At 42.1% G+C, this 22,744-nt stretch overlaps 1 protein-coding gene across 2 annotated transcripts in view; it reads left to right on the top strand.

The window, feature by feature from the left end:
* Positions 1 to 22,744, top strand: part of FGD3 (FYVE, RhoGEF and PH domain containing 3) — a 122,688-nt gene that overhangs the window by 36,032 nt on the left and 63,912 nt on the right. For both annotated transcript variants that reach the window (XM_056853428.1, XM_056853435.1), the window contains exons 2-4: positions 15,385 to 15,555; positions 18,399 to 18,567; positions 19,924 to 20,518. In XM_056853428.1, the coding sequence (XP_056709406.1) occupies positions 15,385 to 15,555; positions 18,399 to 18,567; positions 19,924 to 20,518 (935 nt within the window). The remainder of the gene's footprint in view (positions 1 to 15,384; positions 15,556 to 18,398; positions 18,568 to 19,923; positions 20,519 to 22,744) is intronic.

Consider the following 22,744-nt stretch of genomic DNA (forward strand, 5'->3'; position numbering starts at 1 on the left):
GTGTGTGTGTGTGTGTGTGTGTGTGTGTGCACACGTGATGTATGCAGGTATTTCTAATTTTTGTTAAGAATCACAGTATATATCAATAAAATTCATTCACACGCACACACACACACACAAATGTTAAAAGAACTCTATGAAGATGATTCCAGACCTAATGTGACCCTAACTGAGTGGGTATTAAAAATACTATGCTTAAATATACTTCCTCCAGTATACCCCCTTCACCTAATATGGATCCCCATGCCTAAAGTATCTGTTGGTTCTTGTGCAGCTGTTTAAAACCTTCCAGAGACATATACTGCAAATATTGCTTCTTCCTTGTATCCTTGTACCATGACCTCTCCCTCTCTGCAATCCCCGCTTCCATTCAGCATGGCTTCCTGACATGGAGTTAGAGCCATCTTTTTAAAATGTATTTATTTTTAAATGTATGTGCAATCAGTATCGGAGAATTCAACGTCACACACTTGTTCCATTTGGAAATCACAGATGGCAGTAGATTATCAAAAGGCTGAATTACTCTTATGTATTTATTGAGATATTAAGCATCTATTTTCTAATGTTGATCTATGTGACACATGCCTATCGTCCCAGTCTCAGGACCTGTGGGAATAATATATAGGTGTTTAAGATAAAGACGTATCAACAGCTGCACCAGTGAGATATTCAGAAGCATGATGCTGAGTGGTTTTGGGTCAGTGTTGTAATGGCAGTATAGACAGATGGCTTCTGTGAGTGTTTGGAATCAGGGTGTCAGAAATGTTTCCAGATATGAACACTGAGGTAAAAAAGTCAAATGTTTGTGTCTGCATGTAAGTGAAAGTATAATTTGCTAGTACACGTTTCTGTTGTTTGGATTTGTGATTTATGTGTCATTAAAATGATTAAGAATCTTCGCGTGCCATTGTGCCATCCTTCAGGAACTCTCGTAAAGCTTAGCATAGCGCTCTCGGGCCACCAAAGAACTGTAATAGGAAGTTAATCTATTACCATGGAATAATAATGAAAAGGCTTGTGTAGAAAGGTCAGTGAGTTTTGCCTTGGAATTGCCATCATGCCCATAAACTGCAAATGGACTGTCTTGCCCCTCAACAGCCCCCCAACCTGCTTGGCTTCCTTGCTGCTTTGTAGGAAAACATTACAGAATTCTCTAAAAGCCTCATTTAAAAGATGATCATGATGCTAGGGGGTCTCTTAAAAACTAAAATATAATACATAAGGGCTGAAATCTGCAAATTGGGCATAAACCAATGTGAACTATGATTTGTTAAAGGCACTTTTAACTGACATGAAAAACTGCCTTGTACTACTTATAGCAGCTCAGGCTGGATCCAGGGTTTGGTATGTTAGGCAGAGGCCTCAGGTGTCATCCATCTCAGCCTAGCTCTTCAAAACTAATTCATACTACAGAACTAGAGCATAGATAAGCCAACCATCTTGGCTTCTATGCTGTTCAGGTCATATACCTTGCATCCTTCAGCAGAGGAAAACCTCCAGGGCAAAATTACCAATGGAAACTCCTGCAAGTGGCTTGGGATTAACTCTTCACAATGGCTTAGTGGGCATTTGCCCTAATTTTGCATTCTTTGGGCCTGGAGGTACAGTTTATGGGTCACTGAGTAATTTGTTTGATTAATTCTGGACTATACAGAAATATTTCAAGTGTAAGTTTGCTGAAGGAATGAAATTCCTTTCTTCCGTCCTTGGCAAAGAGCAGGTAAGCATGTTCATATCTGTGTGAGTGCCCCCAAATGATGGCTAAAAGGAGCCCTTTTTAGTGGGCTTCCATTTCAGCTAACCCTATTTTGGGGGCTTCTTCATTTGGTTAGATTTTATGGGGAATGCTCAAGGAGACTTGGTATACTGCAGTTGCTTAGAAAGTAATAGACTTGTGCATGGGAGGTTTTCTTCTTTCATTTTTCAATTCCAAAAGGGGCTGTTTCATTCTTGGGTTGTTTTATATGGTTTTGGCTCATTATTGTTTCGTTTTCATAGTTCTATTTCATTTTCACAATTCTATTTCATTATTATTTCCTATTGGTTTCAATGGAATAACCTCCCCTCGTCTCTCACATCTGTTCCTTTTTGGTTTCCTTTACAAATTGGACAAAACTCAGTGGAGTTGTAGTATTCCCCAAGAACACCCCCCCTTGCCAAATTTCAGACAGAGTAAAGGGGTTCCTCCTTTTGAGTCAATGAAAGACACCTGTGTTTAACATTAAATTCTATGGATGAATTAATAAGAAAGGTTCCAAATAGTAACACTGAGGGCACTGCAGCCACTTGGAGTCAGTGATCCCCTTCCACTGGAACTTTCTCCAATGTAAAAAAAAATGGCAGAAAGGAGAATTTGGATACAACCCAATGGATTTTGATCCAAAGAGCTTTTCTGCTGGTGAAAAATGAAAGAGGGCCCCCCTTTGTTATCTGTTACAGATAATGGGATCTATGAGTAAAAAGCCATGCGGGATATAGCTGTGGTAAAAAGACTTGGGTTAAGGGTTAATGAAACAGCTGACTGAATACTACTACCCAATGTTCATAACATGTACAGCAGCCGTATATATTTCACTTTGCTTTGAAGTAATCAAGAAAGTGAGCAGAGGAACAGATAGATGACTTCTTGATAATAATCAAATATTTATTTTTCATGCTGCACTTGCAGAGTTATCCTGCAACTAAAGACATGATTAGTTTACTGGTCAAGTCTGTATTAGGAGGGAACACTCTATGAGTAGAGTAGGATGACCCAGAACTGCTGGTCATTTATTTTGGCCTGGGTGCAGGGAGATTCCATGCAGACACAAGACAAGCCCTCGATGAAGGGATGTGATAGTTTCCCATGGGTACCTGGCTGTCTCATTGGGAGATGGTGTTTTATTGCACTTAGTTCCTATCTGGATTATGTGATTTGTTCCAAGATGGAGTTTGCCTATACTTTTGATTTCATAGGACCCAAGAGGGTAGGGACTTGGAAGGTCAACTTGAATTTAACCTCAAACGAGCAGCTAACCAGTGCAGCTCCTTTAAAGCTAATGCAGTATGCACATAGTGGCTTAGTCCTATAAAAAAGTGAGCAGCCACCTTCTGCATTGTTTGAAGCTTACAAGTAGCCTTTAAGGTGATCATGTCCTCTTAAGATGAAAATAAACATGAAAACATCCTGCCCGTTAGTGTCAGGGAGACTCCCCGAGTCATTTTCTGAATTGGTTGTAAACTTCTGCCTATTGGAAAATTAGGATGTTTTTGGATGAATTTTTAGTTTTGATGGTTTAGATCCAAAAGTGCAGCCAGAAACAATGAGATGAAAGTGGGAGACCGTTGGCAAGGCTGGTGCTTTGGTTGCCTGACCATTATCATGGTGAGGGCTTATTCTCTCCGGTACAAAGTATCAGGTGAAAAACATGGTCAGTTTTTCATCTAAATCCTTTACTAACAGGTTTTGCACCATGCACTGGGTGCTTATTAGATCAGTCTTGAGAGATGTTACATTTTCATTAAAACTTGCATGACATAATTTCTACTATATAGGCATTTTCTGAATGCTATGAAATTCCTTATATATAACATGAGAACAACTTCAGAGCCATTTGTTTTGAAGCATTCTTGCTTGCTGTAAAAATAGGCTTAAATCATGGTCTACTCTCCACCTCACACCGTCTTCCACATTAGCTGTAGCACAGAGGCTTGTACCGCAATAGCTAATGCAGCATCATCTACAAACACTCAAAGTAATGCGGCTTTGCTATACTTGCCCATTAATCCCTGCTATCTCCAGTGTTGGCGAACCTATGGCACGCGTGACAGAGGGGACCCTCAGAGCCCTCTCTGTGGGCCCGCGCGCCGTCGCCCCAGCACAGAGTTCACCTGAGTTCGTTACTAGAAAGCCAGAGGGACGTGGGGCCTGGCTGCTCCCCTCCCCCTCTCTACACGCGCCTGAGGGCATTTCTCACATCACCCGCCCCTCTGCCCAGAAGCCCAATGGGAGCGCTTCCACCCTCCCCTGTCTGGGGTAAGGCGTGTCAAGGAAATGGGACTCCCCTTCCAATTCCTTGTTGCTGAAAAATCTTTGGTCCAGGCCTTTGGCCTGGCTGGGGAAATCAAACTGCAAAACATTCCAGGATGCGGCTCAATTAACATTGGTAAAAAATGCAATTGCTTCCCCCTTCCGCCGGACCACTTGTTGTCATAGTAACAAATGGTCCTGCAATTAACTCTTATCCTGCCTCAGGGAACCCCAGGTATCTGCTCTGTAAGCATTTGTCACCTTGGTGTTTTCTGTTACAAGCCGGATGTCATCAATCTTCGGTCAGTTGGCATCTCCGGAATCTCAGTGAGGTTTGAACTCCCCCCCCCCCTCCCGAGATCCTGGAAAATAAAAGAGGAACACATACAACTGTGCATGTGGTGGTCTGGACACGCGGACAGTATGTCGGATACCATCAATCCATCTGATTCCTGGGGCAGGGATATGCCAAACGGAACTCTTGGAACATTTATTGAATGCTGAACTGATGTGCATCATCGCTTTTAGAACGGGTAACGTTTTTGTAACTTGCTATGCTTTTGCCAAACTCTTGAACCTAAGAATCCTACTGTGTAGCCAGAAAAGACACTGCTGGCGTGTGGAGGACCAGTTACTCCCCCTCTGCTCAATAAAAGAGGAACACCCACTTACCCAGCATGTAATTAACCTCTGGAACTCCTTGCCACAGGATGTGGTGATGGCATCTAGCCTAGATGCCTTTAAGAGGGATTGGACTAATTTCTGGAGGAAAAGTCCATCACGGGTTACTAGCCCTGATGGGTATGTGCTACCTCCTCATTATAGATGTGGGCCACTGTGAGATACAGGAGCTTGGCTAGATTGTTCAAAGCATGCCAAATGCAAACTTTTACCTTTCCATAAAAAGTTGTTTGTATCATTGAAAGCTCTGTTATTGTGTTTTTCTTTTAAGACAAAAGATGTTAATGTATGAGTTGTTTTTTCTAAACTAAAACCTCAGTAATCAGGTTAAATCGCAGTGTTGGCACTTGGAGATAAATAAGTGGGTTTTGGGTTGCAGTTTGGGCACTCGGTCTCTAAAAGGTTCTCCATCACTGTCCTAGTCTATCAGGGCTCTGGGGTTCCTCGCGTGCCTTTTCGGAGCTTGTGAACAAGACCACCCAACTTTTGTGCAATGACTGCTCTGCCTTTGTGAAGGGAAAGAGAGTTAAAACTAGCACACGGTGCAGTGAACATGATAGGTGTACTGTTTTAGTGTAGTCAGGTGGTCTGTCTGTAAATTTTTGGGTGAAAGGAGATTATGGCATCTGTTTGCTTCTATTGTGAAACTGGCACAGTTATAATCTCTCAAGGGTAGCACTGATCTGAAGCATGCACTTTGATTATATCTTAGTCTGATGTTAAACAGTCACAACACAATAAACTGGCAGGTCCTGCCAAGAATGTTTTTTTTTTTTCATTTCATTACAAAAGGCCTAACAGGATTTACATTTTTATTATTGATTTACTTAGGATATTTCTACACAACCTCTTCACAACGTACAATTCAAACAATGTAAAAGTATAAAAACAAGCCACGGATCATAAACGGCATGAAAACTACCCATAAAACAGAAACAGAACATTTAAAAAGCTGGCGAGACAGAAACCCTGATTAAAAGTCTGGTGGAAAAATGTCCTGGCACCTAAAATAAACGAAGGTAGGTTCCAGGTGAGCCTCAAGTGGGAGGGCATTCCAGAAGCAAGGTGTCACCACAGAAAATGCCCTGTCTCCTGCCTCATTTCTGAAGGTGAGGGCACAGAGAGCATGGCTTGAAAGGGGGCTGGATAGTACAAGAGGTTGTCCTTCAGGACCCCAGCCCTAATAAGCAGCACTTTGAATTGTGCCTGGAATGAGATGGATAAATAGTACAGATCTTTCAGAACAGGGATGAGCGTCAGATTATTGGCCCCTATGCATCCTATTATCTTCTCCAGGCACCTATTCAGGACTTTGGCAGACCCAAATGGATTAGCTGTTAAGGAGAATTGAGGCTGGGTGTCATCCACATATTGGTGACCCCTCACTCCAAATCCCCTGGATGACCTCTCCCAATGGTTTCATGTAAATGTTAAACAGCATGGGGGACAAGATGGAACCCTGCAGGACCCATAGCACAAATGCCATGGGCTGGAGTAGCAGTCACTCAGCACCATGTTCTGGAATGGTCAACTAAGAGCAGAACCTCCAAAGCATGGTGCCCCTCCACTCCTAGCCAACCTCTCCAGAAGGATACCATGGTCAATGGTATTGAAAGCCACTGAGAGGACCAGGAGAATCAAGATTCACTTCCCCTGTCACTCTGCTGGTGAAAGTCATCAGTCAGGGTGACCTAGGTTGTTTCCATCTCAGCTCTGCCCTGAATCCTCCAAAACCTCCTGAAGCTGCATAGCCATCTCCCACTAAAGCACCTTGCCCAAGAATGGTGTCATCATGGCCACTGGGCGGTAGTTCTTTAGGTTGCTTGGGACCAGGGATGCCTTCTCACAACCACTTCTTTAAACACAGTTGGAAATGCACGTCACCCAGGAAGGCATTTTTATTATTCTGTCGGCTGTATTTTTCATGCGTTGTGAGCTCTGGTCTCACCTTAGACATGCCTGCAAGGCCCTCTGATTTTGCTTTAAATCCCAGAGCCTTTGTAATCTTGAAAACTCTGTTTTGGTTGGGGCAGACGTCCCCAACATTAATTCTGCCAAACTCATGGCTACCCAAAATTAAGCCTGATGTGTTGCCTCATGAGATCTGGGACAAGGCATGGGCAGAATCTTTTACAAGTCCAGGGCAACACATACTACGAGAGTTGTCCTTCCCTTGGAAACCTCCTTTACTAAAGCTACAAGCTTTAAAGGACAGGACTTGACAGAGAGGGTGAGCCAGTGTAGTGTCGGATTAGGGCCTGGAGTCCCAGGTTCAGACCTTGTCATAGCAACCATAAGAACAGTGACGTGGTGGTGGATCAAAGGGTCAGAAAAAATAAACTGTCAAATACTGGTCACTGGGAATAATAATAATAATAATAATAGTTGGTTTTTATATGCCGACTTTCTCTACCACTTAAGGCAGAATCAAACCGGCTTACAATCACCTTCCCTTCCCCTCCCCACAACAGACACACTATGAGTTGGGTGGGGCTGAGAGATCGGTGACTAGCCCAAGGTTACCCAGCTGGCTTCAGGTGTAGGAGTGGGGAAATGAATCCAGTACACCAGATTAGCCTCTGCCGCTCATGTGGAGGAGTGAGGAATCAAACCCGGTTCTCCAGATCAGACTCCACTTCTCCAAACCACTGCTCTTAACCACTACACCACGCTGTGCTTACTTCACAGTGTTAATATTTAATTGATGGCAAACTGAACATGTGTTACTTTGGAGGTGCTAGGTAAGCTGTGGGTTTGCTTTAATTGTACTTGTTTTAAACTATAGCTGTCCATTTTGTGTATCAGTGTTATGTAAAAACCCTTTCTGAAGGCCAGAGTAGCGGTTAGCTTTGTGAAAGGTACAGAGAATTAAAAAGATAAAGAATTAAACACAAATTGTATGTGTGCGTGGAATTAAATGTGAATTGTGTGTGTATACACATACTGTGCACAGATTATCACACTCCCCCTTTTGTTTGCAACAGTATATTTAAAATTTTTCCAAACCACATTAACAGTGCAATCCTATGCAGAGTTACTCCAGTTTATGCCCATTTAAATGAAGGATTGCACTGTGAGTCTCCTTTGGGAAGAACGTGCTGGGTACAAATTCATAAATAAATATGTATGAACTACAGCAGCAGTATTTTTCTTTGTTAAGAATAATTTAAACATCTTCTTTGTGTGGGTGGAATTGGTGGTATTCCCCAATGCACAAGACCCCAATGATCTTCAATAAAAAAGTCTATCAACAGACATTTGATCTTGAATTGTTTCTTGGCTGTTTCTCAGAGCGAGCTAGCAACCTTGACAAACAGATCACTTGTCTTGAATATAAGTAGGTTGGGGAGGGAAGGACAGAGTGGTAATGAGGCAGTTTTCTCTTGAGTTCCTGCTGTACTGTCATCGTCATCGTCGCTGGCGGCCATGATTCCAGGCATTAATTACTTTCTAAACAAACCTAGACACTCAGGTCAAATCCTACTGAAGAATCAATGAAGCCTGTCTAAAGTCTTTCTTTTCTTTAGTGCTGCTGATTTTGAAAGTTGCATTCTTTTCCTTGCAAAAAATCTAGTTTACTTGCTTTAGTGCATCTTCGAAGGCAATCATTAGTTTTAGGAGAGCTAGCTTGTAAATAGCGTTTGCCTCCCCATAACTTGAAATAACATTCTTTACTTTATTAAGCAGAGATCTTTTAGGTGGGTGGACTTCTATCAGCCTCTGCTATGACAACCACACTTTGTATGTTTTTGTAAAAACTCAGTTCCTGTTATGAGCAAGGTAGTACACATAACGAAGCAGAAGTATAAATGAGGTGTCATTTTGAAGCTGGCAAAGTGAGAGCTCAGAGCTGGAAAAGGCATTTTATTTCTGGGAAAAACTAAAGTACAAGTAAGTATTGATCCCCCCCCCCCCCGCATTCAGCATTAAAATAAGTAATTGCAGGTTGTCCTGGAATGCTTTATTTTTGACCTCAGTAACACACAGAATCTTCATAACATTTTGGTGTGAATGGCACTCTATTAGTAAATGCTGCAAACACTTGGAAAACGATTCCTGTTAATCTAATCTTGACTAAGACTATCAAACAGCAGTCGACTCATTGTGTGATACAACTAGTGCAAGGCACTAGTGCAGTAACTAGTGCAACAGTAACTAGTGCAACAGTAACTAGTGCAAGGCACTAGTGCATGGCTTTGTGCTACAAAATACTTGCCAGGTAAGGAAGAGACTAGCTGTAACAACTCTTGACAATTTCCTCTTTCAGGCTTGGCTGATTCTTGAAGCGGAATATAGGATTTCTCACATGCGCTTCAGTGATATTGTGCAGTCGCAGCAGTTTATTTTTAAATAGTAATGTCTCGTGTAAACCAAACAGTAATTTTAAAATGATTACATGAAAATTCAAGGAACTAAAAATGGTACTTTGAGAAGAACTGAGTGTCCTTTAAAATCCCAAGCAATATAAAATTCAATATAGTGTGCAACTCCAATGCAGCAGGCGTTGTTAGTGTGCAACATAATCATGTGATTTGACCTAAACATATGAACAGAAGTCACAAAAGTCACAGATTTTAGAGGGAGCAGAATAGCCATGCAACAGCATTGCTCTTCGTCACCTTTTAAGCGAACCTGAGCAATTAGGAAAGGCAAATGGGACTCAGGTTCGTCATTCTCTTCCTAAACTCCAGTGCCTCCACACAAGGCTGGACGTTGTATTATCAGTGTTGTTTAGCAATCTTTTGTAAATCATGTATTTAAAATTGGCTTGTCTGCAAATAGGGTTCCCAACACTGCCTTGGCAAACACTGGGAATTTTCTTTTGGGGGGGGCGTGCCTGGGGAGGTGGAGTTTGAGCAGGATGTGATGTCACTTCTAGGTGAAGCAGCCTAGATCATCTTTACCCTAGAGACGAGGGAATCTTCCTACAGTGTCACTAGGTGGGAGACATTTTTTCTTCAGCTTCTCAATTCCTCGAGGGTGGGGAAATTGGGCTGGGCAGCCTTTGAGCAGGGCTGGTGTGCAGTAGTCTCCCATCCGTTCAACTGACAGCTGAATTAAAAGATTCTGCATCCTGCAGCTTATGTCTCACCTCCTACTCTGAGCAAGCAGTTCCTTTCTTCTGATCAGTTTACTGAATAAGCATTGGTTGTTTCAGAGAACCACTGATCACACAGTGGTTGTGAATATTTTTAGATGTATGTGGATAATTCTTATAGTTACTGGCTCATAGAGTTCACATAACTGGACTTTCCCACTTCCCCTCCCTTTATAGGCCACTGTGTTCCTTCAAACACTGCCCCTGCAGTTCAGAAGACCCTCTGAAATAGCATAGGACTCAGTGTGGGGGTCTGCCATGAGAGAGGTAGTGGAAATTATTGCCTACTCCTCTGATGAAAGTGTCCTCCCGGCTGTGAAAAAGAGCTATTAGATACAAGCCAATATGAGTATCTAATTTAAGATCTGGATTGTCATTGCTGACTTCAGAGAATGTCTGAGAGGGCATTATATTGTTATGTTGTGGGAACTTACACTGCAAGTACCATGAAACCTGGTCAGTTCGTTAATGGGAGACGGCCTAGGAGCCTCATGTAAATCGCTCTGAGCATTTGAAAAAAAAAAGAATGGAACATTCATGGGATGGAAGTGTTCCCTTAAAGTTCATTTCTAAATTAATTTCCACTGCTGTATTTTCCTTTTAAATTACCTTGTTTGAACTGGAATAATGCAAAGATTAATGGCTTTCATTAAAGTGTAACCCAGGTTTAAACAAGTTGTCTTTGCTTGGGAAAATTATTAATTAATCTTCAGAGGACTCTCTTTTAAATATGCAGATGTGCAGTCTTTGTATAGGAAGCCAAGTCAGCTGAATACAAAAGCAGTGTTCCATTCCTCCTTCATGGATAATATGCCAAACAAGGATATGAAACCCTGAACCATGGAGGAGAATGTTACTGTAGCTTAGGCCAGGCTACATAATGTGTTTCTAAATGAGTAGCTACTTGCTGTTTTGCTGTAATGTTGCATTGCTTTGCTAAGGCCAGTTCAATTTTAGAGCCAATTTTATGTGACTTGGCTACTGCTTCCCCATGGCTGGATATTTTGCTGCTGTAGTAGCAATATTAAGGAGAAATAAAAGGGTCGCAACAGCAAAATAGGTGAACATATATTTTATTACTCAGATAAAATTCTCTGCGCATTTTGCTAAGAGGCTTCTTCAGGGGAATCTGTTAGTCTTGCAGTGGTTTTTCAAAGAAGAGTGTAAGTTCAGGAGCAATATCTAAATCTGGACATTTAAATGATTGCCTGCAAGCCACATTCCAGTCCCACAAACTAGCCATAATCAAAATAAACCCATACTTTTGAATCATGTCTGCATTGTATAGGCACCCTGGACACCATAACTGAACTCAATGATTGCATCACATATGCAGGCCACTCCTGTAGCTGTGGTTAGTTAGAATCCAAAAAGCCAAGATCTGACATCATGGTATGAAGCTGATTTGCTGCAGTGTAGGCCAAGATATAAGCCAAGTTTCTGCTTGAGGCGCTGCAGGAAAGAATGGAGATGCTGAAACCAGAAGCTGGCAATGCACACCAGTATTTAAATCATGGGTCCCCAATAGGGTTTCCAACCTCCAGGTAATAGCTGGAGATCTCCTGCTATTACAACTGATCTCCAGCCGATAGAGATCAGTTCATCTGGAGAAAATGGCCGCTTTGGCAATTGGACTCTAAGGCATTGAAGTCCCTCCCCTCTCCAAACCCCTCCCACCCCAGGCTACACCCCAAAAACCTCCCACTGGTGGGAAAGAGGGACCTGGCAACCCTAGTCCCCAATGTGGTGCCTGTATGTGTCATGGCGCCTGCTGTTACCTTTTTCTGGGGCCTGCCAAATGTTTTTAGGGAGTGGGTGGGGGGAGGTAGGGCTTTTGCCCAGCAAGGCTATAATTGACCACTGGAGATTTGATTGGCTGGGCAGATTTTCTTAAAATGTTGCTTTAGCAGCAGCTGCCACCACAGCCCAAGGATCTACACTATGTTACTGAAGTTAAGCTGTGGCAATCATTTTGTGGCTGGCTCCACTTCCTGTGGCAGCCATTTTGTTGCCTCTCCAACCCTGATGTGTTAGAATTCCAAATATTTCTGCAGTTTCAAAAAGGTTGGGGACCCCAGCTTTAAATGATTGTCTGTGAGTCGCATTCTGGTCCCACAAACTAGTCATGGTCAAAATAAAGCCACACTTTTGAATTATATCTTACCAAGCCCCTTCAGTCATGATATGAGAAACTGTGGTTTATTTTAGCTGTAGGTAATGAAGCCAAAATTCAGCCTGCACATGATGATTGGTGTCAGGCCGTTGCTGTGTCAGGCCTGATCCCTTGACATGACTCTGTCAGGCCTTTGCTGGTTCAGGCCTGGCTCTGGCTCCGTGTCAAAAGACCATGGTTCTCATGCCTGTAAATACTGTGTACACTTCCCTCTGTCCAGCTTCCCGCAGCTGCCTAGTTGTTTGGTCTACACTTCATAGGAACTCTTATCCTGGCTTTACCTCACTGGTTTACTTTTGTGGCTAAAGTGCTTTTAAGCTTATGCTTTCCCTATTGGGGTCATTAGCAGCCTTCCTCTGTTTCTATACAGTCAGTTCTTATATTTACCTTTTTGCTCCTAATAAAGTATACTGCTTCAGGATTACCTGCCTGAGTGTGTTTGCTTTTGGGATGCTACAGGTAAATGCCTGATTCTGACATTTGGATCCTGGCTTCAGGGTTGTTTCTAGGGTTGCCAGCTCTGGGTTGGGAAGTACCTGGAGATTTTTAGGGAGGAGCCTGAGGAGGGTGGGGTTTGGGGAGGGGAGGGACTTCAATGCCATAGAGTTCAATTGCCAAAGCAGCCATGTTCTCCAGGTGAACTGATCTCTATCGGCTGGAGATCAGTTGTAATAGCAGGAGATCTCCAGCTAGTACCTGGAGGTTGGCAACCCTAGTTGTTTCTGTTTTCCCTGCCTTCCCACCAGAGGCCCAGCTGCTACCCCAGCTTGCCTCATGGAGCCCAACTGATGGGCTGTATCACCTACCACCTTGCTGGTAAGACAAGAGTAAGCAAGCCACTCTCATAGTGGCAACCAGCAGCTGAGCCAGGCCTCCCCTTCTTGGATGCTCGTGAAGGAAGCTGCAAAACTTTCATGATAACCGTTTCCTCACCAAAACCCTGGAAAATTACATAGTTGAAGGGCATTAAATCCATGTTACTGAACTAGGGTTGCCAACCTCCAGGTACAGCCGAGAGAGATCTGTTCACCTGGAGAAAATGGCTCCTTGGCAATTGGACTCTGTGGCATTGAAGTCCCTCCCCAAACCCTGCCCTCCTCAGGTTCTGCCCCAAAAACCTTCTGCCAGTGGTGAAGAGGGACCTGGCAACCCTGTACTGAACAGAAAAAGCAAGTACCATCAGTAACAGTTGTGAATGCTAAGTTAGGTTGGGTATGAAAGGGATGCAAGGAACACCGGGGTAGGAAGTTCATTTTCCTTCCATTTGCCCAGTCAGTTGTCTTAAATAATAAATATAAATAGGGTCCTTGTGCAAGCTACTCTGTGGCTGTAGAACAGGCAATAGGGCTTCATTGCTGCAGCTCCCCCGTCAGGGATGTATGGAAAGGGCATGCCTCATTGCTGTGCCTGTGCAGATGTGACAAAACAACCAGCTGCAGGTTGGACTCATAACTTAGGGCAGGGAGCACTAGCGAGAGCCAGATGAAGGCAAGAGCAGTTTCACTTTTGAGCCTCTCTTTCCAGGTGGCTCCGTAGGCAGGGCGAGGGCAGAGTACTAGTGGGGAAACAAACTAGAATTAAGCCAGGATGCTGCTGCAGTCATATGTAATGCAAAACTGCATTTAAGACTAACTGTGATTAATAATCCAACTTCAGATCCTGGTCTGAGGTATCCAAATGAGCCATGGTGTGGTGGCAGGGGCTTCGATGGCCAACAAATTATGGTTACTTTTTTTTTAAACCATGGCTTCACATTATTTCTGTCCTGAGCCAGTGTCTGATTTTAAAATTCAGTTGGTGATAGAATTGTATCATTCTTGTAAATGATTCTGAATTGTCATTTGTTTCCTATGCCCAGTTCGTTGCTATCAGTATGTGTGTAAGGAAAGAGTTGAGGGAAGAATATATTATATCACTTAGCTTGTAGGTGTGGCAGGATACTGCATTTTTTAAAAAAGTTAATTTTGTATGTGTGTTGCTTTCACCTATGACGTAAGTGGTGGCTTTTAAAAAGGAAGTGGCTTTTTAATCATTAACTAGAAGTTCACTGAACTGTGTTCTTTGCAGTCAAGTTATTAAATTCTTTGAGAGGTTTTTTTTTTAGCTTGTGTGACTTACAGTGCATTCCTAAGGAGAGTTACCCCAGTCTAAGCCCACTGAAATTAATGGGCTTAGACTGGAGTAATTCTCCTTAGGAATGCACTGTTAATGTACATAAGATAATGGAGATATTTTCTTTTACTAACTCAAAATATGCTGCTTTATCAATTTATTATGCAGAGCAAATGGAGGGGAAGAATATGTATTTTGAAAGAAGGCCGTAAGAATTAATTCACCTCTATTAAAAAATCCATTATTCCGCAAACCCTTGAAAATAATGAGTTTGATCCAGACTATATTTTTCACTGGTGGAAAGGCCCTTCTGTCAGTGGAACAGAAGAACTTTCCTGCTTCCCCCTCACATGCTGTAGCTTATCCCAAAATGCTGCTACTGCGGGGTCTAAAGCAGGAAGGAGGAATTAGAGGAAATTACATCTTCCTTTCCATTAGCAGAAAATTTAGTTCCCAGCTGGAAGAAGTCTATAAAACAGTTTTTAAAAACCAACATCTTAATTAAAATTAAATTAAATTAAAATTAAATGTTTTTACCAGGTACCTAAATGAAAGTAGGTTTGGCTCTAGGCCAGTTTCAAGGGGAAGACTGCCACCATGAAAAAGCCATGTTTTGTATTGCTAACCACTTCACCTCTGTAGACAAGGACACAGAGAGCAGGTCTTGTGAACAGGGTCTTAACTGGTAGACTGGACAGTAAGGGAGGAAGTAGTCTTTTCCACACCCCAGCCGCAAGGTGTTCAGGACCTAAAAGGAAGAACCAGCACTCTGAATTTTGCCTGGAAACTGATATAAAGTTGTAAAGTCCTTCTAGGCTTCCTTGAACAATCCATCTGAGAACAACATAATATCTGAAGTTGTAATATGTTTTATAGCAGTGTCATATACATACTTAAATAATAAATACTGTCATTCTGTGTCATTTTTAAAAAAATGTTGGGCAAGAACAATGATATATATGGCATATTTATAAGCTTGGTCACCAGATTTGGATTGTTAATTTACCACTGGTTTGAGGGGGGGAAAGCCTTGCCTCAGCTTCCTGATTTTGTGCAGTATCACTAAACGGTCATATACATACTTATTAATTTTATGTTCATTCCTATTCAATGTTAGAATATTTCAGCGAATATAGCTGTGAACCTCATAAGGCTAGCATTCTCTTTTTAGCAATCCAGTTTATAAAGCTGATGGTAAGGATGGTTTAGTTTTAAGCTAACGTTTCACTCTTTTGTTCCAGTAAATCATATAGGTTCATCTTCCAGAGATGTTCTTCGGCGATATTTATATTGGTCAATTCCTTTTTCCAGGTTGTCCCCATTCTTCTTTTCAAATTAAATGTCATATTGACTCAAGACCCGTCCTAGAAACATGTGGCGAACTGCAGTGCATTGATCCTGTACAATGTATGCTTCAAGCTGGAAGAAAACCCAAAACCAAATCTCATCTGGCTAAAAAATATCTTCTACCAAAACCCCTAGGTATGTACTTTGCCTCTTTCTATATTCACACTTTCTGTATCTATATTTCTCTATGGTCTCCATGGCTGAGTGTTGGTGACCAGACTACATGACTGCATCCAGTACCCACAAGAACAGTATAAACTTTGTTGCAAAGCACATTGCGTTTGTATATGTGAATTATTCCCATTGAGTTGAATAATCAAGTGGTATTCTATCCAGTGAGAGTCAGTGTGGTGTATTGGCTAAGGTGTTGGAACTGTGTGTGTGTATGTGTGTGTCATCAGATCACATGACGACCCCATAGGGTTTTCAAGGCAAGAGAAGTTCAGAGGTGGTTTGCTATCGCCTGCCTCTGTGTGGACTGAGAGAGTCCTGAGAGAACTGTGACTTGCCCAAGGCCACCCATCCAGCTTCATATGGAGGAGTGGGGAATCAAACCCAGATTAGAGTCCGCCGCTCTTAACCCCTACACCACACTGGCTCCCAGGTTCAACTCCCCACTTGCACCATAGAATGACCTTGGGTGACCTTGGGCCAGTCAGAAGGTATCCTTACCTTGGCTGGTATTTGGATGGGAAACCTCTGAGGAATACCAGGGTCATGACAGGCAGTGGCAAACTACCTCCAAAGGTAGGTAGGCAGGCAGTGGCAAACTACCTCCAAACAACTCTCGCCTTGAAAACTCTATGGGGTCGCCAAAAGGCAGCTGTGACTTGATGGCAAAAAAAAATTGTATCCAGTCCTCTGTACTTAATTGCATATTCTCCCTTTTACCCTTTACTGCTTTTGTTTCTAAAAATAATAATATGAGGCGTTTAGAACAGGGACTTCTAGCAGCCAGCCCTTGCCCTTGCCACTGACACAGTTAAATTTCTGTCTCAAGTCTGCAGGTGAACTATATGCCTCAAGGGCGCCATTGATTTTGCAATCCACCTGATTTAGCATTCTTCAGCTGTCCCCAGACAAGGTCCACCCGACTTTATAAAGCCTAATATTCAGAATTTGCCTGTCAGTCTGAGCAATATCTCTCTCTGGAGAACTAGGGTAAACTCCTGCTCACTTTCTATAAATCTTTGCCTTTGGAATGTAACCTCTCACCAACCTGTGTTTTTGCCACCTGTTTCTGGTCCTCTTGATTTTCACATTCGGCTTTCAAAACTTTCTATCTATATTGGGCTACAGTGCTTGCTTTTTGCCTTTCTGGTCTTCTGGTTGTTGCCTCAGCTGCTAGCTTCTTTCTCACCACCATCCACATCCAAAAACATGGCTCCTAGAAGCCAGATCTGGTTTAAATTTAGATTGTACAGTTCTTGAGACTGTTCTTCTTACATCTTTTTGTAAAGTGCCACATATGTGATTTGCAGCTTCTTGACCCAGTAGCCTCTTTCTTATTAAGCAGTCTGAATCTGTGGATTTTGGCAGCAGTAGCTGGGACATATTTACTTACTTACTTATTATATTGGGGAGTGAAAGCGGCATGGTATAGCCTGATCTTATCAGGTTCAGAAGCTAAGTGGTACTTGGATGGGAAACCACCAAGGAAGGCTGTGCAGAGGGAGGCAATGGCAAACCACCTCTGCTTCTCGCTTGCCTTGAAAGCCCCTTGCTGTCATTAAGTCAGTTGTGATTTAATGGCATGTATTTACTATATTTAGTAAATATGAGACTCAAACTGGATTACACAGTGTGAATTGATACAATCAATATGAAAAGACATCTAATAAACATAGTGTAAGTCAGTACAGCTAATATGAACAGATATCTAATAAGCAATGAGCTAGGACTCTGTCTGTAAAGTGCCGTCAAGTCGCAGCCGATTTATGGCGACCCCTTTTTGGGGTTTTCATGGCAAGAGACTAACAGAGGCGGTTTGCCAGTGCCTTCCTCTGCACAGCAACCCTGGTATTCCTTGGTGGTCTCCCATCCAAATATCAACCAGGGCTGACCCTGCTTAGCTTCTGACGAGATCAGGCTAACCAGGGCCATCCAGGTCAGGGCGAGCTAGGACTAGGATTACAGAAATCTGAAAAAGCATAGGTATGAGCAACTGAAGTTATGTGCCTTTTTTCAGTTTCTCAGAAACTAGTTTATGGCCAGTTGGCTATATGGAATAGAGAGAACATATGAAGCTGTTGTTACAAGTTACTGCTTGCATGCTTGCAAATAAAAGAAACAAACAAAAATGATTTACTCCCATGCAGTATGAGGAACTCCATACATGTGGGTTGCAGTATTTTCACAAAGGCCAATCACAGTAGGGTAAACTGCATTGGTGTTTTTTGTTGTTTTTTTTAATGAAAAAGCAGACACAGCAGCACATGGGTTTAAACTAGGTGCTTTGTTACCCAGCAATGTGTTCAGTGTAGCAGCAAAAGAGGAAGGAAATTTATGCAGATTAGGCCACAAAGAGGTGGAGGAGGGGAAAGAAGAGAAAATGGCCCATTTTAAATTTGCTTTCTGCACATCTAGGAGAAAGAGCTTGAGAGAAGATACGATCTGTGTTATCTCTGAAGACTTAGTTTGGGATTTACTCTGACAGAACTTGTCATTCTTGGCAGTAATTTTAAGAGACATTCAGCTCAGTGCTGAGGGTGGTGAAGTTTGCAAAACTCGGTCTCTTTGTGTGCCTTGCATCCTGTTTAGCAACAAGGAAGCGGTCACATTCTGTCAGCCTTTGACAGATCTAGCAAAATGTAAAAGAGATGGCTACTACTTTTGAGTTTAAGACAAATAGTTATGTTTATATATAAAGGAAGCCTGGCGCAGCATTGCTTCGAGGACAGTGAAGTCATGATCGTTGCAATTTTTCATTGGAATGATTGGCTTTGTTGCTATTGAAACAGAATGTTCATTTTTTTTAGTACCTCCTAAACCTGTGCATCTCCAGGCAGCCGGGCAGCAGAAAATCCCCCCAGCACCATCTCGACCTTTGCCAGCAGATCCCAAGTTACTGAAAAGTCTTGCGGTCGAAGAAGAAAAACATACATCGGCAGACATCAGTAAGCTCATCAAAAAATTTGAAAGTATTAGGTAAGCATCGCTGCTCAGGATTGCTAATGTCTACTGGCCTTACTTTTTTGTGAACAATTATTTTTAAAAATCTAAAAAAATGTAGCAGCTCCTTCCCTGGAGGTTTTTAAGCAGAGGCTAGATGGCCATCTGTCAGCAATACTGATTCTATGACCTTAGGCAGTTCATGAGAGGGAGGGCATCTTGGCCATCTTCTGGGCATGGAGTAGGGGTCGCTGGGAGTGTGTGGGGGGAGGTAGTTGTGAAATTCCTGCATTGTGCAGGGGGTTGGACTAGGTGACCCTGGTGGTCCCTTCCAACTCTATGATTCTATGATTCTATAAATGATACAGTCAACTGTGTATCAGTCCGTTTTAATGCTCCTTGTGTTGTCTATCTTGAAACTCTTGGACAGTTTTTAAATCAGCCCAACAATGGCTAGTTGTTTGTTGGTGAACGATTGAAAGCACATCTATCAGTGGAGGCTTTCTTCACACTTCATTAAAAATTAATGGATTTCAGACTTCAACTTCCATAACAGTCACTCGATGCAAGGATGCTGATGGACTGCCAGCCATGAATGTAGCAATGAGCACAAATATCTTGCTTTAGACTAACAAACTCTTTGCTGTTTATTCCTGGACTAAACATATTTGGGGAACAATTGGGCTTCTGCTGTAGAGATGGTTGGTTTCAAGAAGAGTGTAGTTATTTGTGCTGTGTAGATTAATATTAAAAAGGGTCTAGTAAGTATGATTATTTCTGATTTTGCCTTTGGATGTTGGGCTTTTGATACGAATATAAATGTACTTTGCTAGTCTTTTAATGATCTCTATATGAACTGCTTCCATTTTGGGTTGATTTTGTAGAGTACATTGGCTCCCTGAATATATTTTCCTTTAAATGTTTAAAGGCTCACATTTGTGGTTTTCATTTGATTATTTCCTTAAAAAAATTGAATTCTGTTATACTTTGGTTATATAGTACAATATGAATGTTTGTAGCAGCCATTCTGATTATATTTTCCAAAATGCCTCAAAGTCCAGTAGCTAGTCGCTGTTGTAATTAAGTGAAAACTAGGAAGTTACAGGGCCCATCAAGGCATTTTGATATTTGAGGCAGGAGTTCAAATGGTGCTTCTCACAATCAGCAGTTTCCCATTCTTAAGTGGCTCCCTGACAATCGGCCATCCTGAGACAGGCTTTCTCACTCATGCTAGAGTTCAGGCTTACCCTAAAAAAAGCTTCTGTCTCAGACATCTTGATCCAGATATGTATTTGAACTAATGGTACTTGCTTAAATAGATTGTTTCAGGTAGTATTTTGGGAACTGGCAAGAGATGACAATAATCTAGAGTCTTTTTTGTTGTTGTTGCAGGCAGCCTATTGATGTTCACAGAAACCAATTAAGTTTAGCTTTTAAAATGGAACCTGGAACGGACTTGTCCAAGCAGTGTTCCCCCACCACCTGTGATGTAATATCTTCCAGTTCCTCTCCTACAAATGAAAATAAAGAGATGGATGACAGAGAGACTGGCATGTTGTGTAGCACTGAAATGTCTAACGCAGACATTATAAAAATTAAGGAACTAAATATAGAGGATACGACAAGCACTGAAGTCTCTGTCGATATGAGCATCAGCAAAGCATCTACAGAAGATCTTGGTCCTAAGGACTCCACTGTGGAGCTGAATGGTAATGGCAAAATTCCCAACAGGGATAGTGGCATTGACAGCCCCTCTTGTAGCGTGGCAGGAGAGACTTTTCTGAATGAAGATGGCGCAGAACAGAAAAAAACGACTGTGACTGGTAATCCAACAGAAATGGAAGCTGATAAAAAGGGTGTCGTTTTTCCTGCTGGAGCACAAAAGAGAGATTCTGCTCAGGATGAAGACAGTGATATTGATGAGGGGAGCAGCGAAGAGCAGGACACAGTGGAGATGCCAAAGCTAGAATATGTGGACGTAAACAAGGTAAAATAATAACTTGCCTGTTAACCTTCGTTACAGCACATGATGTTGAAATGTACTTACAAAGAACATTCTTCATAATATTTTCACGTTGCCTTATACTGAACAGAACATTTGTATACCTAAACCGGTAGTGTCGGTTCTGACTGGCAGTTACTCTCCAAGAGCCTTCAGGCAGAAAGATCATTTTTGTGTATGCCAGACGTTGGTTCACCAATCGGCTATGCCCCCTTCCTTGTCTTTTGGTTACAGTCTGTAATCTTTTGAAATGTTTTGCATAAATGACCTTTTACGAGAACAGCTTACAAGTATTATTGGCTAACAGGGTATGAACGGCCATGAGTCAAGCAAACCTTGTAACAAATTCCATAGGGTTTTAAAGCTTGTTATTTGCATCAGGGGCTGATTAATAAATACTGTCAAGAAAAAGCTTGACAATCTATTATCACAAAATGTCCATTTAAAACTAAAGCCACTGTAATACAATGTACTACTTTCCTTCTATTGGTCCCAACTCTCTCTCTGTTTGTATTCCCTTGAATTCTGCCTCATCCACAGTCTTATGTTCCAGTGATGATGGAATCTTACTCCACCTTTCCCTATTTTCTCCTTCTGTCTATTCCTTTTTAGACATTCTCCTCTGTCTTGTCTCTTATCTCTCAGCTTCTTTCCAGTTCCCCTCTTCTCTTCAGTCCTAATCTGCAATAGCCAACCCACATGAACATATGAAGCTTCTGCCTTATACTGTTATCTAGTCCATCAGGTTCAGGATAGTCTATTCAGACTGGCAGCAGCTCCAGGGTCTTAGGTCTTTCATACTGCCAACTACCTGATCCTTTTAACTGGTGATGCCAGACATTGAACATGGGGATGCTCTACCGTTGAGCTATTTATCTTCCCCTTTGGCTCATTAGTTGGCTCAGTGCCAGACACAGCATAAGAGGTACCCCTCTGCATCAGACCAGTGGTCCATCAAGTCCAGCACTCTGTTTCACAGAAGAGCCCACAAATAGGTCGCAGAGGCCCAGGCCTTTTCCTGATGTTGTCAACTAGTACTGCTATTCAGAAGTTTACTGCCTCTGAGTGAGGCGGTTAGCTAGTGGCTACTGATGAGTTATCCTCCCTCAAGATGTCTAATCCCCCCCTTTTCTTGATTGGCTTTGACTACATTTCTTTTTAATGCTTTATCATCTTTCTCTGGCAGGTATTTTAGGCCTTTTAGACATGCTTGAGAAGCTAATACCTTCTATGCGTGCTAATATAAATATGTAACATAGAATAAATAACAAATAACTGCAGTCCCAAAAACGGAATGGTAAACAAAACAAATGCCAACAATTTGCTATGTAGTCTTTAAAGCGCAGCAATAGATGAACCGTTTATATTAGCACACATGGAAGGTATTAGCATTGTGTGTAGGCTGGCAATTTTGTGATTGTTCTATGAACACTTGTGACATTAAAATTGGCAATGTCATACATTAATATTGTTACACACACATCTAGTGTTTATATTTATTTTCATTTGGTCATAGTTGCTGCATTTTGTATATTACTTCAAAGGTACAGCACGAGTATTGATTTTTTGACGTTTTATCATCTGCAGCATGGGACAGCTTGGCCGATGATACTCAGAGCTTCAAGACATGCAAAATAGGGAAGAGGGCTAATGAATTGGTGCACTGGTTGGTGGTGTCACAACTGCCTCTCGTTCTTGGTTGGAGCCTATTTCTCCTGTTTCTGAGGAAGTAAGAAGTCTCTGCTAGGTGCATTTCCTGTAGCATTGTTCAGTATTTGTGCCAGATACAAGTCCAGAGGTTCCTCAATGCATCCCCTTCCTACATAGCTTTCTGGGTTTTTCTTGTCCTTTGGCCTGTCCTGTCATTTCCACACCTCTCTGAGAGTTTTAGACCTTGAATCTTGCAAGCCTGCTCCATAGCTGTCTTGGGGCCCTATTTATTTGTTTTGTTTGTTTATTTGTTTATAGTCTGCCTTTCTCACTCAAGGCAGATTACAGAGTGAGTAAATACAATGATGGGACATTCAGTGAACAATGCACTAGGAATTAGGGTTGTAGAACCAACCAGAAGTCTAAAAGCAGATCTGAAGCAAAACATAAGAATTAACATGACACTTGATGTTAGTGTGTGGATCCAGGTGGCCAGATCAACTGTATCAAAGTAAGTGGCCATCTTTCGGGCTAGGCTGAGTAGGCAGAAACCTTTTTTTT

This window comes from Euleptes europaea, chromosome 1 (genome assembly GCF_029931775.1).
Source record: "Euleptes europaea isolate rEulEur1 chromosome 1, rEulEur1.hap1, whole genome shotgun sequence".
Taxonomy (NCBI): domain Eukaryota; kingdom Metazoa; phylum Chordata; class Lepidosauria; order Squamata; family Sphaerodactylidae; genus Euleptes; species Euleptes europaea.